The 14,594-nt window shown below is 38.9% G+C and overlaps 1 protein-coding gene across 6 annotated transcripts in view; it reads right to left on the reverse strand.

Moving 5' to 3' along the window:
- LOC128641190 (collagen alpha-1(XI) chain-like) overlaps positions 1 to 14,594 on the reverse strand; it is a 222,453-nt gene that overhangs the window by 114,886 nt on the left and 92,973 nt on the right. For all 6 annotated transcript variants that reach the window (XM_053693756.1, XM_053693757.1, XM_053693754.1 and 3 more), the window contains 3 exons: positions 11,106 to 11,180; positions 10,815 to 10,898; positions 3,905 to 3,961 (listed from right to left, as the gene is read on the reverse strand). In XM_053693756.1, coding sequence (XP_053549731.1) covers positions 3,905 to 3,961; positions 10,815 to 10,898; positions 11,106 to 11,180 — 216 coding nt within the window. The remainder of the gene's footprint in view (positions 1 to 3,904; positions 3,962 to 10,814; positions 10,899 to 11,105; positions 11,181 to 14,594) is intronic.

Below are 14,594 nucleotides of genomic sequence, written 5' to 3' on the forward strand. Positions count from 1 at the left end.
AGCACAGCCCTACACTAATCTGTAGAACAGTCCTACACTAATCTGTAGCACACCCCTACACTAATCTGTAGCACACCCCTACACTAATCTGTAGCACAGTCCTACACTAATATGTTGCACAGCTCTACACTAATCTGTAGCACACCCCTACACTAATCTGTAGCACACCCCTACACTAATCTGTAGCACAGCCCTATACTAATCTGTAGCACAGCCCTACACTAATCTGTAGCACAGCCCTACACTAATCTGTAGCACAGCCCTATACTAATCTGTAGCACAGCCCTACACTAATCTGTAGCAGAGTCCTACACTAATCTGTAGCACACCCCTACACTAATCTGTAGCATAGCCCTACACTAATCTGTAGCACTGTCCTACACTAATCAGTAACACAGTCCTACACTAATTTGTAGCACAGTCCTAAACTAATCAGTAGCACAGTCCTACAACAATCTGTAGCACAGCCCTACACTAATCTGTAACACAGCCCTACACTAATCTGTAGCACAGTCCTACGCTAATCTGTAGCACACCCCTACACTAATCTGTAGAACAGTCCTATACTAATCCGTAGCACACCCTTAAATTAACCTGTATCACAGTCCTATACTAATCTATAGCACAGCCCTGCACTAATCTGTAACACACCCCTAAACTAACCTGTAACACAGTCCTACACTAATCTATAGCACAGTACTGCACTAACCTGTAACTCACCCCTAAACTAACCTGTAACACAGCCCTACACTAATCTGTAACACAGCCCTACACTAATCTGTAGCACAGCCCTACACTAATCTGTAGCACAGCCCTAAACTAACCTGTAACACAGCCCTACACTAATCTGTAACACAGCCCTACACTAATCTGTAACACAGCCCTACACTAATCTGTAGCACAGCCCTACACCAATCTGTAGCACAGCCCTAAACTAACCTGTAACACAGCCCTACACTAATCTGTAACACAGCCCTAAACTAATCTGTAACACAGTCCTACACTAATCTGTAACACAGCCCTACACTAATCTGTAACACACCCCTAAACTAACCTGTATCACAGTCCTATGCTAATCTATAGCACAGCCCTACACTAATCTGTAACACAGCCCTACACTAATCTGTAACACAGTCCTACACTAATCTGTAACACAGCCCTACACTAATCTGTAACACAGCCCTACACTAATCTGTAACTCACCCCTAAACTAACATGTATCACAGCCCTACGCTAATCTATAGCACAGTCCTGCACTAATCTGTAACACAGCCCTATACTAACCTGTATCACAGTCCTATGCTAATCTATAGCACAGTCCTACACTAATCTGTAGCACACCCCTAAACTAACCTGTATCACAGTCCTATGCTAATCTATAGCACAGCCCTACACTAATCTGTAACACAGTCCTACACTAATCTGTAACACAGCCCTACACTAATCTGTAACACAGCCCTACACTAATCTGTAACTCACCCCTAAACTAACATGTATCACAGCCCTACACTAATCTATAGCACAGCCCTACACTAATCTGTAACACAGCCCTACACTAATCTGTAACACAGCCCTACACTAATCTGTAGCACAGCCCTACACCAATCTGTAGCACAGCCCTAAACTAACCTGTAACACAGCCCTACACTAATCTGTAACACAGCCCTAAACTAATCTGTAACACAGTCCTACACTAATCTGTAACACAGCCCTACACTAATCTGTAACACACCCCTAAACTAACCTGTATCACAGTCCTATGCTAATCTATAGCACAGCCCTACACCAATCTGTAGCACAGCCCTAAACTAACCTGTAACACAGCCCTACACTAATCTGTAACACAGCCCTAAACTAATCTGTAACACAGTCCTACACTAATCTGTATCACAGTCCTACACTAATCTGTAACACAGCCCTACACTAATCTGTAACACACCCCTAAACTAACCTGTATCACAGTCCTATGCTAATCTATAGCACAGCCCTACACTAATCTGTAACACAGCCCTACACTAATCTGTAACACAGTCCTACACTAATCTGTAACACAGCCCTACACTAATCTGTAACACAGCCCTACACTAATCTGTAACTCACCCCTAAACTAACCTGTATCACAGCCCTACGCTAATCTATAGCACAGTCCTGCACTAATCTGTAACACAGCCCTAAACTAACCTGTATCACAGTCCTATGCTAATCTATAGCACAGCCCTACACTAATCTGTAACCCAGTCCTACACTAATCTGTAACACAGCCCTACACTAATCTGTAACACAGCCCTACACTAATCTGTAACTCACCCCTAAACTAACATGTATCACAGCCCTACGCTAATCTATAGCACAGCCCTACACTAATCTGTAACACAGCCCTACACTAATCTGTAACACAGTCCTACACTAATCTGTAACACAGCCCTACACTAATCTGTAACACAGTCATACACTAATCTGTAACACAGCCCTACACTAATCTGTAACACAGCCCTACACTAATCTGTAACTCACCCGTAAACTAACCTGTATCACAGCCCTACGCTAATCTATAGCACAGTCCTGCACTAATCTGTAACACAGCCCTACACTAATCTGTAACACAGCCCTACACTAATCTGTAGCACAGCCCTACACTAATCTGTAACACAGCCCTACACTAATCTGTAACACAACCCTACACTAATCTGTAACTCACCCCTAAACTAACATGTATCACAGCCCTACGCTAATCTATAGCACAGTCCTGCACTAATCTGTAACACAGTCCTACACTAATCTGTAACACAGTCCTAAACTAATCTGTAACACAGTCCTACACTAATCTGTAACACAGCCCTACACTAATCTGTAACACAGTCCTACACTAATCTGTAACACAGCCCTACACTAATCTGTAACTCACCCCTAAACTAACCTGTATCACAGCCCTATGCTAATCTATAGCACAGTCCTGCACTAATCTGTAACACAGTCCTACACTAATCTGTAACACAGTCCTACACTAATCTGTAACACAGCCCTATACTAATCTGTAGCACAGTCCTACACTAATCTGTAGCACAGTCCTACACTAATCTGTAACACAGTCCTACACTAATCTGTAGCACAGTCCTACACTAATCTGTAACACAGTCCTACACTAATCTGTAGCACAGTCCTACACTAATCTGTAGCACAGCCCTACACTAATCTATAACACAGTCCTACACTAATCTATAACACAGTCCTACACTAATCTGTAACACAGTCCTACACTAATCTATAGCACAGTCCTACACTAATCTGTAACACAGTCCTACACTAATCTATAGCACAGTCCTACACTAATCTGTAACACAGTCCTACACTAATCTGTAACACAGCCCTATACTAATCTGTAGCACAGCCCTACACTAATCTATAGCACAGTCCTGCACTAACCTGCAGCACATTTACAGTTAAATGTTATGTCTGAGCTGTTTTGATGTTGCTACTTTACATCACACAGTCAGTCCTATATGAAAACCTTATGATTATATTTTATTGCAGATGGTTTGTTATTCTGCTGTTTAATTTGACAAAATAAGTATTAACAACGTGACCACAATCAATATGAAGCGCTCCGCTGCTGTGTAGTGAGTGAGTTATTGGGTTATACAAATACATTTTATTTGCACAAAAGGCTAATTTAGTAAATTATGTTGTGCTCAGTACATTTAGCCTGGAACTTGTGTGATCTGAATCTGGTTTAATGTGGTCGAAAAACTGAAAATCTGAGCATTTTACAGCTGCTATTCCTGAAGTATTGCAAGAATAGTATATTTTTATATCATGTTAAAAAAATGGGTCCTCTTATAATATTTATCAGTCTGTAATAATATCCTTTATTATCTTGGCTCACACTATCACATAAAGTACTTACCACTGGGCCAGATCTGCCAGTTAGACCCATAGGCCCTGGGGGTCCCCTCATAGCGATCTGAAATAGAAATACAATATGGTTATTAGTGAAAATCAAATGGTAGCTAATAGGAATACTGGTGAATGTGCCATCTCTCAGTGTTATATGACAATGTGCCATCCCTCAGTGTTATAATACAATGTGCCATCCCTCAGTGTTATAATACAATGTGCCATCTCTCAGTGTTATAATACAATGTGCCATCCCTCAGTGTTATAATACAATGTGCCATCCCTCATAGTTATAATACAATGTGCCATCTCTCAGTGTTATAATACAATGTGCCATCTCTCAGTGTTATATGACAATGTGCCATCTCTGTGTTATAATACAATGTGCCATCTCTCAGTGTTATAATACAATGTGCCATCTCTCAGTGTTATATGACAATGTGCCATCCCTCAGTGTTATAATACAATGTGCCATCCCTCAGTGTTATAATACAATGTGCCATCTCTCAGTGTTATAATACAATGTGCCATCTCTCAGTGTTATAATACAATGTGCCATCTCTCAGTGTTATATGACAATGTGCCATCTCTCAGTGTTATAATACAATGTGCCATCTCTCTGTGTTATAATACAATGTGCCATCTCTCAGTGTTATATGACAATGTGCCATCTCTCAGTGTTATAATACAATGTGCCATCTCTCAGTGTTATAAGACAATGTGCCATCTCTCAGTGTTATAATACAATGTGCCATCACTCAGGGTTATAATACAATGTGCCATCCCTCAGTGTTATAATACAATGTGCCATCTCTCAGTGTTATAATACAATGTGCCATCTCTCAGTGTTATATGACAATGTGCCATCTCTCAGTGTTATATGACAATGTGCCATCTCTCAGTGTTATAATACAATGTGCCATCTCTCAGTGTTATAATACAATGTGCCATCTCTCAGTGTTATATGACAATGTGCCATCTCTCAGTGTTATAATACAATGTGCCATCTCTCAGTGTTATAAGACAATGTGCCATCACTCAGTGTTATAAGACAATGTGCCATCTCTCAGTGTTATAATACAATGTGCCATCTCTCAGTGTTATAAGACAATGTGCCATCACTCAGTGTTATATGACAATGTGCCATCTCTCAGTGTTATAAGACAATGTGCCATCTCTCAGTGTTATAAGACAATGTGCCATCTCTCAGTGTTATAATACAATGTGCCATCACTCAGGGTTATAATACAATGTGCCATCTCTCAGTGTTATATGACAATGTGCCATCCCTCAGTGTTATAATACAATGTGCCATCTCTCAGTGTTATAATACAATGTGCCATCTCTCAGTGTTATAATACAATGTGCCATCTCTCAGTGTTATATGACAATGTGCCATCTCTCAGTGTTATAATACAATGTGCCATCTCTCAGTGTTATATGACAATGTGCCATCACTCAGTGTTATATGACAATGTGCCATCTCTCTGTGTTATAATACAATGTGCCATCTCTCAGTGTTATATGACAATGTGCCATCTCTCTGTGTTATAATACAATGTGCCATCTCTCAGTGTTATATGACAATGTGCCATCTCTCTGTGTTATAATACAATGTGCCATCTCTCAGTGTTATAATACAATGTGCCATCTCTCAGTGTTATATGACAATGTGCCATCTCTCAGTGTTATATGACAATGTGCCATCACTCAGTGCTATATGACAATGTGCCATCACTCAGTGTTATATGACAATGTGCCATCTCTCAGTGTTATAATACAATGTGCCATCTCTCAGTGTTATATGACAATGTGCCATCTCTCAGTGTTATAATACAATGTGCCATCTCTCAGTGTTATAAGACAATGTGCCATCTCTCAGTGTTATATGACAATGTGCCATCACTCAGTGTTATAATACAATGTGCCATCTCTCAGTGTTATAATACAATGTGCCATCTCTCAGTGTTATATGACAATGTGCCATCTCTCAGTGTTATATGACAATGTGCCATCTCTCAGTGTTATAATACAATGTGCCATATCTCAGTGTTATATGACAATGTGCCATCTCTCAGTGTTATATGACAATGTGCCATCTCTCTGTGTTATAAGACAATGTGACATCTCTCAGTGTTATAATACAATGTGCCATCTCTCAGTGTTATATGACAATGTGCCATCTCTCAGTGTTATATGACAATGTGCCATCTCTCAGTGTTATAAGACAATGTGCCATCACTCAGTGTTATAATACAATGTGCCATCACTCAGTGTTATATGACAATGTGCCATCTCTCAGTGTTATATGACAATGTGCCATCCCTCAGTGTTATAATACAATGTGCCATCCCTCAGTGTTATAATACAATGTGCCATCTCTCAGTGTTATATGACAATGTGCCATCCCTCAGTGTTATAATACAATGTGCCATCTCTCAGTGTTATAATACAATGTGCCATCTCTCAGTGTTATAATACAATGTGCCATCTCTCAGTGTTATAAGACAATGTGCCATCTCTCAGTGTTATAATACAATGTGCCATCTCTCAGTGTTATATGACAATGTGCCATCTCTCAGTGTTATATGACAATGTGCCATCTCTCAGTGTTATAAGACAATGTGCCATCTCTCAGTGTTATATGACAATGTGCCATCTCTCTGTGTTATAATACAATGTGCCATCTCTCAGTGTTATAATACAATGTGCCATCTCTCAGTGTTATATGACAATGTGCCATCTCTCAGTGTTATAATACAATGTGCCATCTCTCAGTGTTATAATACAATGTGCCATCTCTCAGTGTTATATGACAATGTGCCATCCCTCATAGTTATAATGCAATGTGCCATCTCTCAGTGTTATAATACAATGTGCCATCTCTCAGTGTTATAATACAATGTGCCATCTCTCAGTGTTATAATACAATGTGCCATCTCTCAGTGTTATAATACAATGTTCCATCCCTCAGTGTTATAATACAATGTGCCATCTCTCAGTGTTATAATACAATGTGCCATCTCTCAGTGTTATATGACAATGTGCCATCTCTCAGTGTTATAATACAATGTGCCATCTCTCAGTGTTATATGACAATGTGCCATCTCTCTGTGTTATAATACAATGTGCCATCCCTCAGTGTTATAATACAATGTGCCATCTCTCAGTGTTATATGACAATGTGCCATCTCTCAGTGTTATATGACAATGTGCCATCACTCAGTGTTATATGACAATGTGCCATCACTCAGTGTTATATGACAATGTGCCATCTCTCAGTGTTATAATACAATGTGCCATCTCTCAGTGTTATATGACAATGTGCCATCTCTCAGTGTTATATGACAATGTGCCATCACTCAGTGCTATATGACAATGTGCCATCACTCAGTGTTATATGACAATGTGCCATCTCTCAGTGTTATAATACAATGTGCCATCTCTCAGTGTTATATGACAATGTGCCATCTCTCAGTGTTATAATACAATGTGCCATCTCTCAGTGTTATAAGACAATGTGCCATCTCTCAGTGTTATATGACAATGTGCCATCACTCAGTGTTATAATACAATGTGCCATCTCTCAGTGTTATATGACAATGTGCCATCTCTCAGTGTTATAATACAATGTGCCATCTCTCAGTGTTATATGACAATGTGCCATCTCTCAGTGTTATAATACAATGTGCCATCTCTCAGTGTTATAATACAATGTGCCATCTCTCAGTGTTATATGACAATGTGCCATCTCTCAGTGTTATAATACAATGTGCCATCTCTCAGTGTTATATGACAATGTGCCATCTCTCAGTGTTATAATACAATGTGCCATCCCTCAGTGTTATAATACAATGTGCCATCTCTCAGTGTTATAATACAATGTGCCATCTCTCAGTGTTATAATACAATGTGCCATCTCTCAGTGTTATAATACAATGTGCCATCTCTCAGTGTTATAAGACAATGTGCCATCTCTCAGTGTTATAATACAATGTGCCATCTCTCAGTGTTATAATACAATGTGCCATCTCTCAGTGTTATAATACAATGTGCCATCTCTCAGTGTTATAATACAATGTGCCATCTCTCAGTGTTATAATACAATGTGCCATCTCTCAGTGTTATAAGACAATGTGCCATCTCTCAGTGTTATAATACAATGTGCCATCTCTCTGTGTTATAATACAATGTGCCATCTCTCAGTGTTATAATACAATGTGCCATCTCTCAGTGTTATATGACAATGTGCCATCCCTCAGTGTTATAATACAATGTGCCATCTCTCAGTGTTATATGACAATGTGCCATCTCTCAGTGTTATAATACAATGTGCCATCTCTCAGTGTTATAATACAATGTGCCATCTCTCAGTGTTATATGACAATGTGCCATCTCTCAGTGTTATAATACAATGTGCCATCTCTCAGTGTTATAATACAATGTGCCATCTCTCAGTGTTATATGACAATGTGCCATCTCTCTGTGTTATATGACAATGTGCCATCCCTCAGTGTTATAATACAATGTGCCATCACTCAGTGTTATATGACAATGTGCCATCTCTCAGTGTTATAAGACAATGTGCCATCACTCAGTGTTATAATACAATGTGCCATCACTCAGTGTTATATGACAATGTGCCATCTCTCAGGGTTATATGACAATGTGCCATCTCTCAGTGTTATAATACAATGTGCCATCTCTCTGTGTTATAATACAATGTGCCATCACTCAGTGTTATATGACAATGTGCCATCACTCAGTGTTATAATACAATGTGCCATCTCTCAGTGTTATATGACAATGTGCCATCTCTCAGTGTTATAATACAATGTGCCATCTCTCAGTGTTATATGACAATGTGCCATCTCTCAGTGTTATAATACAATGTGCCATCTCTCAGTGTTATAATACAATGTGCCATCTCTCAGTGTTATAAGACAATGTGCCATCTCTCAGTGTTATAATACAATGTGCCATCTCTCAGTGTTATAATACAATGTGCCATCTCTCAGTGTTATAAGACAATGTGCCATCTCTCAGTGTTATAATACAATGTGCCATCTCTCAGTGTTATAATACAATGTGCCATCTCTCTGTGTTATAATACAATGTGCCATCTCTCAATGTTATAATACAATGTGCCATCTCTCAGTGTTATAATACAATGTGCCATCACTCAGTGTTATAATACAATGTGCCATCTCTCTGTGTTATAATACAATGTGCCATCTCTCTGTGTTATAATACAATGTGCCATCTCTCAGTGTTATATGACAATGTGCCATCTCTCAGTGTTATAATACAATGTGCCATCTCTCAGTGTTATAAGACAATGTGCCATCCCTCAGTGTTATAATACAATGTGCCATCTCTCAGTGTTATAATACAATGTGCCATCTCTCAGTGTTATAATACAATGTGCCATCTCTCAGTGTTATAATACAATGTGCCATCTCTCAGTGTTATAATACAATGTGCCATCTCTCTGTGTTATAATACAATGTGCCATCTCTCTGTGTTATAATACAATGTGCCATCTCTCTGTGTTATATGACAATGTGCCATCTCTCAGTGTTATAATACAATGTGCCATCTCTCAGTGTTATATGACAATGTGCCATCTCTCAGTGTTATAAGACAATGTGCCATCTCTCAGTGTTATAATACAATGTGCCATCACTCAGTGTTATAATACAATGTGCCATCTCTCTGTGTTATAATACAATGTGCCATCTCTCTGTGTTATAATACAATGTGCCATCTCTCAGTGTTATAATACAATGTGCCATCTCTCAGTGTTATATGACAATGTGCCATCCCTCAGTGTTATAATACAATGTGCCATCTCTCAGTGTTATATGACAATGTGCCATCTCTCAGTGTTATATGACAATGTGCCATCTCTCAATGTTATAATACAATGTGCCATCTCTCAGTGTTATAATACAATGTGCCATCTCTCAGTGTTATATGACAATGTGCCATCTCTCAGTGTTATATGACAATGTGCCATCCCTCAGTGTTATAATACAATGTGCCACCTCTCAGTGTTATAATACAATGTGCCATCTCTCAGTGTTATATGACAATGTGCCATCTCTCAGTGTTATATGACAATGTGCCATCCCTCAGTGTTATAATACAATGTGCCACCTCTCAGTGTTATAATACAATGTGCCACCTCTCAGTGTTATAATACAATGTGCCATCTCTCAGTGTTATAATACAATGTGCCATCTCTCTGTGTTATAATACAATGTGCCATCTCTCAGTGTTATATGACAATGTGCCATCTCTCAGTGTTATAATACAATGTGCCATCTCTCAGTGTTATAATACAATGTGCCATCTCTCAGTGTTATATGACAATGTGCCATCCCTCATAGTTATAATACAATGTGCCATCTCTCAGTGTTATAATACAATGTGCAATCTCTCAGTGTTATAATACAATGTGCCATCTCTCAGTGTTATAAGACAATGTGCCATCTCTCAGTGTTATAATACAATGTGCCATCTCTCAGTGTTATAATACAATGTGCCATCTCTCAGTGTTATATGACAATGTGCCATCTCTCAGTGTTATAATACAATGTGCCATCTCTCAGTGTTATAATACAATGTGCCATCTCTCAGGGTAATAAGACAATGTGCCATCTATCAGTGTTATATGACAATGTGCCATCTCTCAGGGTTATATGACAATGTGCCATCTCTCAGGGTTATATGACAATGTGCCATCTCTCAGGGATGAGATTTAGTTAATATAATGACCTGGAATGTCTGTTGCAATCTCTGGAAGCCAGATATATATATATATATATATATATATATATATATATATATATATATATATATATATATATATATATATATATATATATATATATATAACATTTTTGGGTGTCACTCACCCTTGCCTGCTGAAGGATAGCCTGGGCTTGTGCTTCTTGAGCAGAAATGGGTGGTCCTTTCTCTCCATCGCTCCCCCATCGAAACTGTGAGACAAGATTATGATGATTGACTTTAGTAGAAGACAAAAAGCAATTGGTTGCTTCTCTCTTACTAAAGTTAGCATAGAAACATTGCAGTTTATTTCACCACAAGAGCAGACATAATCTGGCGTTATAGTCTTAAAGTAACATAAATATCATGTATCACACTACAGTGTTCACATTGTCCCCTATATATGAAAGTTTACCCACTGGTAACATTAGCATAGTGCCAGGAGGTCCAGGTAATCCATCAGCTCCAGGCAATCCAGCCCGACCGGGAGGTCCCTGCATAGACAGAATATACAACATCAGTAGATGAAGAGAAAATGGCAGACAAGGAAAATGAAACCTAGAGGTGGTGGGATGATGAGAAGAAAATGGTAAAAGATGAACAAAACATATAGTTTAAATTGGAGAAAAATGAGAGGAATAAGACCAGAAAGCACTGGTGGGGTATGAGTTTAATGACCAGAAGGTAGAAGAGAATTGAAGAAATACAACTAGATTAGGTGAGAAAACCAGATTAGATGGGGGAAAACTAGATTAGGTGAAACAACTAGATTAGGTGAGACAACTAGATTAGATGGGGGACAACTAGATAAGGTATTAGACAACTAGATTAGGTGAGACATCTAGATTAGATGGGGGACAACTAGATTAGATAGAATACAACTAGATTAGGTGGAAGACAACTAGATTAGGTGAGAAATCCAGATGATATGGGGGACAACTAGATTAGATGAGACAACTAGAATAGGTTAGAAAACCAGATGAGATGGAGGACAACTAGACTAGGTAGAAGACAACTAGATTAGGTGGAAGACAACTAGATTAGGTGAGAAAACCAGATTAGGTGGAAGACAACTAGATTATGTGAGAAAAAATAGATTAGGTGGGGGACAACTAGATTCAGTGAGACAACTAGAATAGGTGAGAAATAACAAGATTAGGTGGAAGACAACCATATTAGGTGGGAGAAAGCTATATTAGGTAGAAGACAACTAGATTAGGTGGAAGACAACAGGAGACAACTAGATTTGGTGAGACAACTAGATTAGGTAGAAGAAAACTAGATTAGGTGGGTGACAACTAGATTAGGTGAGAAATAACAAGATTAGGTGGGGGACAACTAGATTAGGTAAAAGACAACTATATTAGGTGGGAGAAAACTAGATTAGGTGGAAGACAACTAGATTAGGTGGAAGACAATGGAAGACAGCTAGATTAGGTGGAAGACAACTAGATTATGTGAGAAAAAGAGATTATGCGGGGGGCAACTAGATTAGGTGAGACAACTAGATTAGGTGGAAGACAACCAGATTAGGTGTAAAACAAGAGAAGACAACTAGATTAGGTGGAAAACAACTAGATAAAGTAGAAGACAACTAGATTAGGTGGGAGACAACTAGATTAGGTGAGAAATAACAAGATTAGATGGAAGACAACTAGATTAGGTAGAAGACAACTAGATTAGGTGAGAAATAACAAGATTAGGTGGAAGACAAACATATTAGGTGGGGGACAACTAGATTAGGTGGGAGAAAACTAGATTAGGTAGAAGACAACTATATTAGGTGGATGACAACAGAAAACAACTAGATTTGGTAGTTGAAAACTAGATTAGGTGGAAGACAACTAGATTAGGTGAAAGACAACTAGATTAGGTGGAAGACAACTAGATTAGGTAGGAAACAACTAGATTAGGTAGAAGACAACTAGATTATATTAGGTGGGAGATAACAAGATTAGGTGGGAGACAACCAGATTAGGTGGGGGACAACTAGATTAGGTGAAAAACAACTAGATTAGGTAGAAAACAACTAGATTAAGTGGAAGAGAACTAGATTAGAAGGAAAACAACTAGATTAGGTGGTAGACAACGGAAGACAACTAGATTTGGTAGTAGAAAACTAGATTAGGTGGAAGACATTTAGATTAGGTGGAAGACAATGGAAGACAACTAGATTAGGTGGAAGACAACTAGATTAGGTGGGAGATAACGAGATTAGGAGGAAGACAACTAGATTAGGTGAGAGACAACTAGATTACGTAGAAGACAACTAGATTAGGTGGGAGACAACTAGATTAGGTAGAAGACAACTAGATTAGATTAGGTGGAAGACAACCAGATTAGGTGGGGGGCAACTAGATTAGGTGAGAGACAACTAGATTAGACGAGAGACAACTAGATTAGGTAGAAGACAATGGAAGACAACTAGATTTGGTAGTAGAAAACTAGATTAGGTGGAAGACAACTAGATAAGGTAGAAGACAACAAGATTAGGTGGAAGACAACTAGATTAGGTAGAAGACAACTAGACTAGGTTGAAGACAATGGAAGACAACTAGATTAGGTAGAAGACAAATAGATTAGGTAGAAGACAACTAGATTAGGTGGGAGACAACAAGATTCGGTGAGAAATAACAAGATTAGGTGGAAGACAACCAGATTAGGTGGGGACAAATAGATAAAATGAAAGACAACTAGATTAGGTGGGAGACAATGGAAGACAACTAGATGTGGTAGTAGAAAACTAGATTAGGTGGAAGACAACTAGATTAGGTAGAAGACAACTAGATTAGGTGGAAGACAACGAAAGACAACTAGATTAGGTGGAAGACAACTAGATTAGGTGGGAGACAACTAGATTAGATTAGGTGGGAGATAACAAGATTAGGTGGGAGACAACCAGATTAGATGGGGACAACTAGATTAGGTGAAAGACAACTAGATTAGGTGGGAGACAACTAGATTAGATGGAAGACAACTAGATTTGGTAGTAGACAACCAGATTATGGTACAAAACTAGATTAGGTGGGAGATAACTATATTAGGTGGGGGATAACAAGATAATGTGGGATACAACTAGATTAGATAGGAGACAACTAGATTAGGTGGAAGACAAATAGGTTAGGGGGACAACAAGATTAGGTGGGAGACAAATAGATTATGTGGATAATAACTAGATAATGTGGGAGGCAACTAGATAATGTGGGAGACAACAAGATTAGGTGGGAGACAACAAGATTAGGTGGGAGACAACTAGATTAGGTGGGAGACATAAAGATTAGGTGGGAGACAACTAGATTAGGTGGGAGACAACAAGATTAGGTGGGGGCCAACTAAATTAGGTGGGAGACAACAAGATTAGGTGGGGGACAACTAAATTAGGTGGGAGACAACAAGATTAGGTGGGAGACAACAAGATTAGGTGGGAGAAAACTAGATTAGGTTTGAGACAACTAGATAATGTGGGAGACAACAAGATTAGGTGGGAGAAAAATAGATTAGGTGGGAGACAACTAGATTAGGTGGAGAACAACTAGTTAATGTGGGAGACAACTAGATAATTTTGGAAGACAACAAGATTAGGTGGGAGACAACAAGATTAGGTGGGAGACAACTAGATTAAGTTGGAGGCAACAAGATTAGGTGGGGGACAACTAGATTAGATAGGGAGGTGAGAAGAGCCCAGGACCACAGAATCGGAAGATGCTGAGAATCAAATAACAAAGGTGGAATGAGAGAAAGGGGAGGATAAGTGAAAAGAAGAATAAAAGTGGTGAGAGATGAAGGATGGGGGAAGAAAAGTAATAATAAAGAGGGAAGATGAGAAGAAGACAATCATATCAGACATGGATTATAATAGGATAAAAATCAGAGGTGTCTGATGTGATAGGTTGAGCTCAGGAAGGACC

The sequence above is a fragment of the Bombina bombina genome, chromosome 10 (assembly GCF_027579735.1).
Source record: "Bombina bombina isolate aBomBom1 chromosome 10, aBomBom1.pri, whole genome shotgun sequence".
Taxonomy (NCBI): domain Eukaryota; kingdom Metazoa; phylum Chordata; class Amphibia; order Anura; family Bombinatoridae; genus Bombina; species Bombina bombina.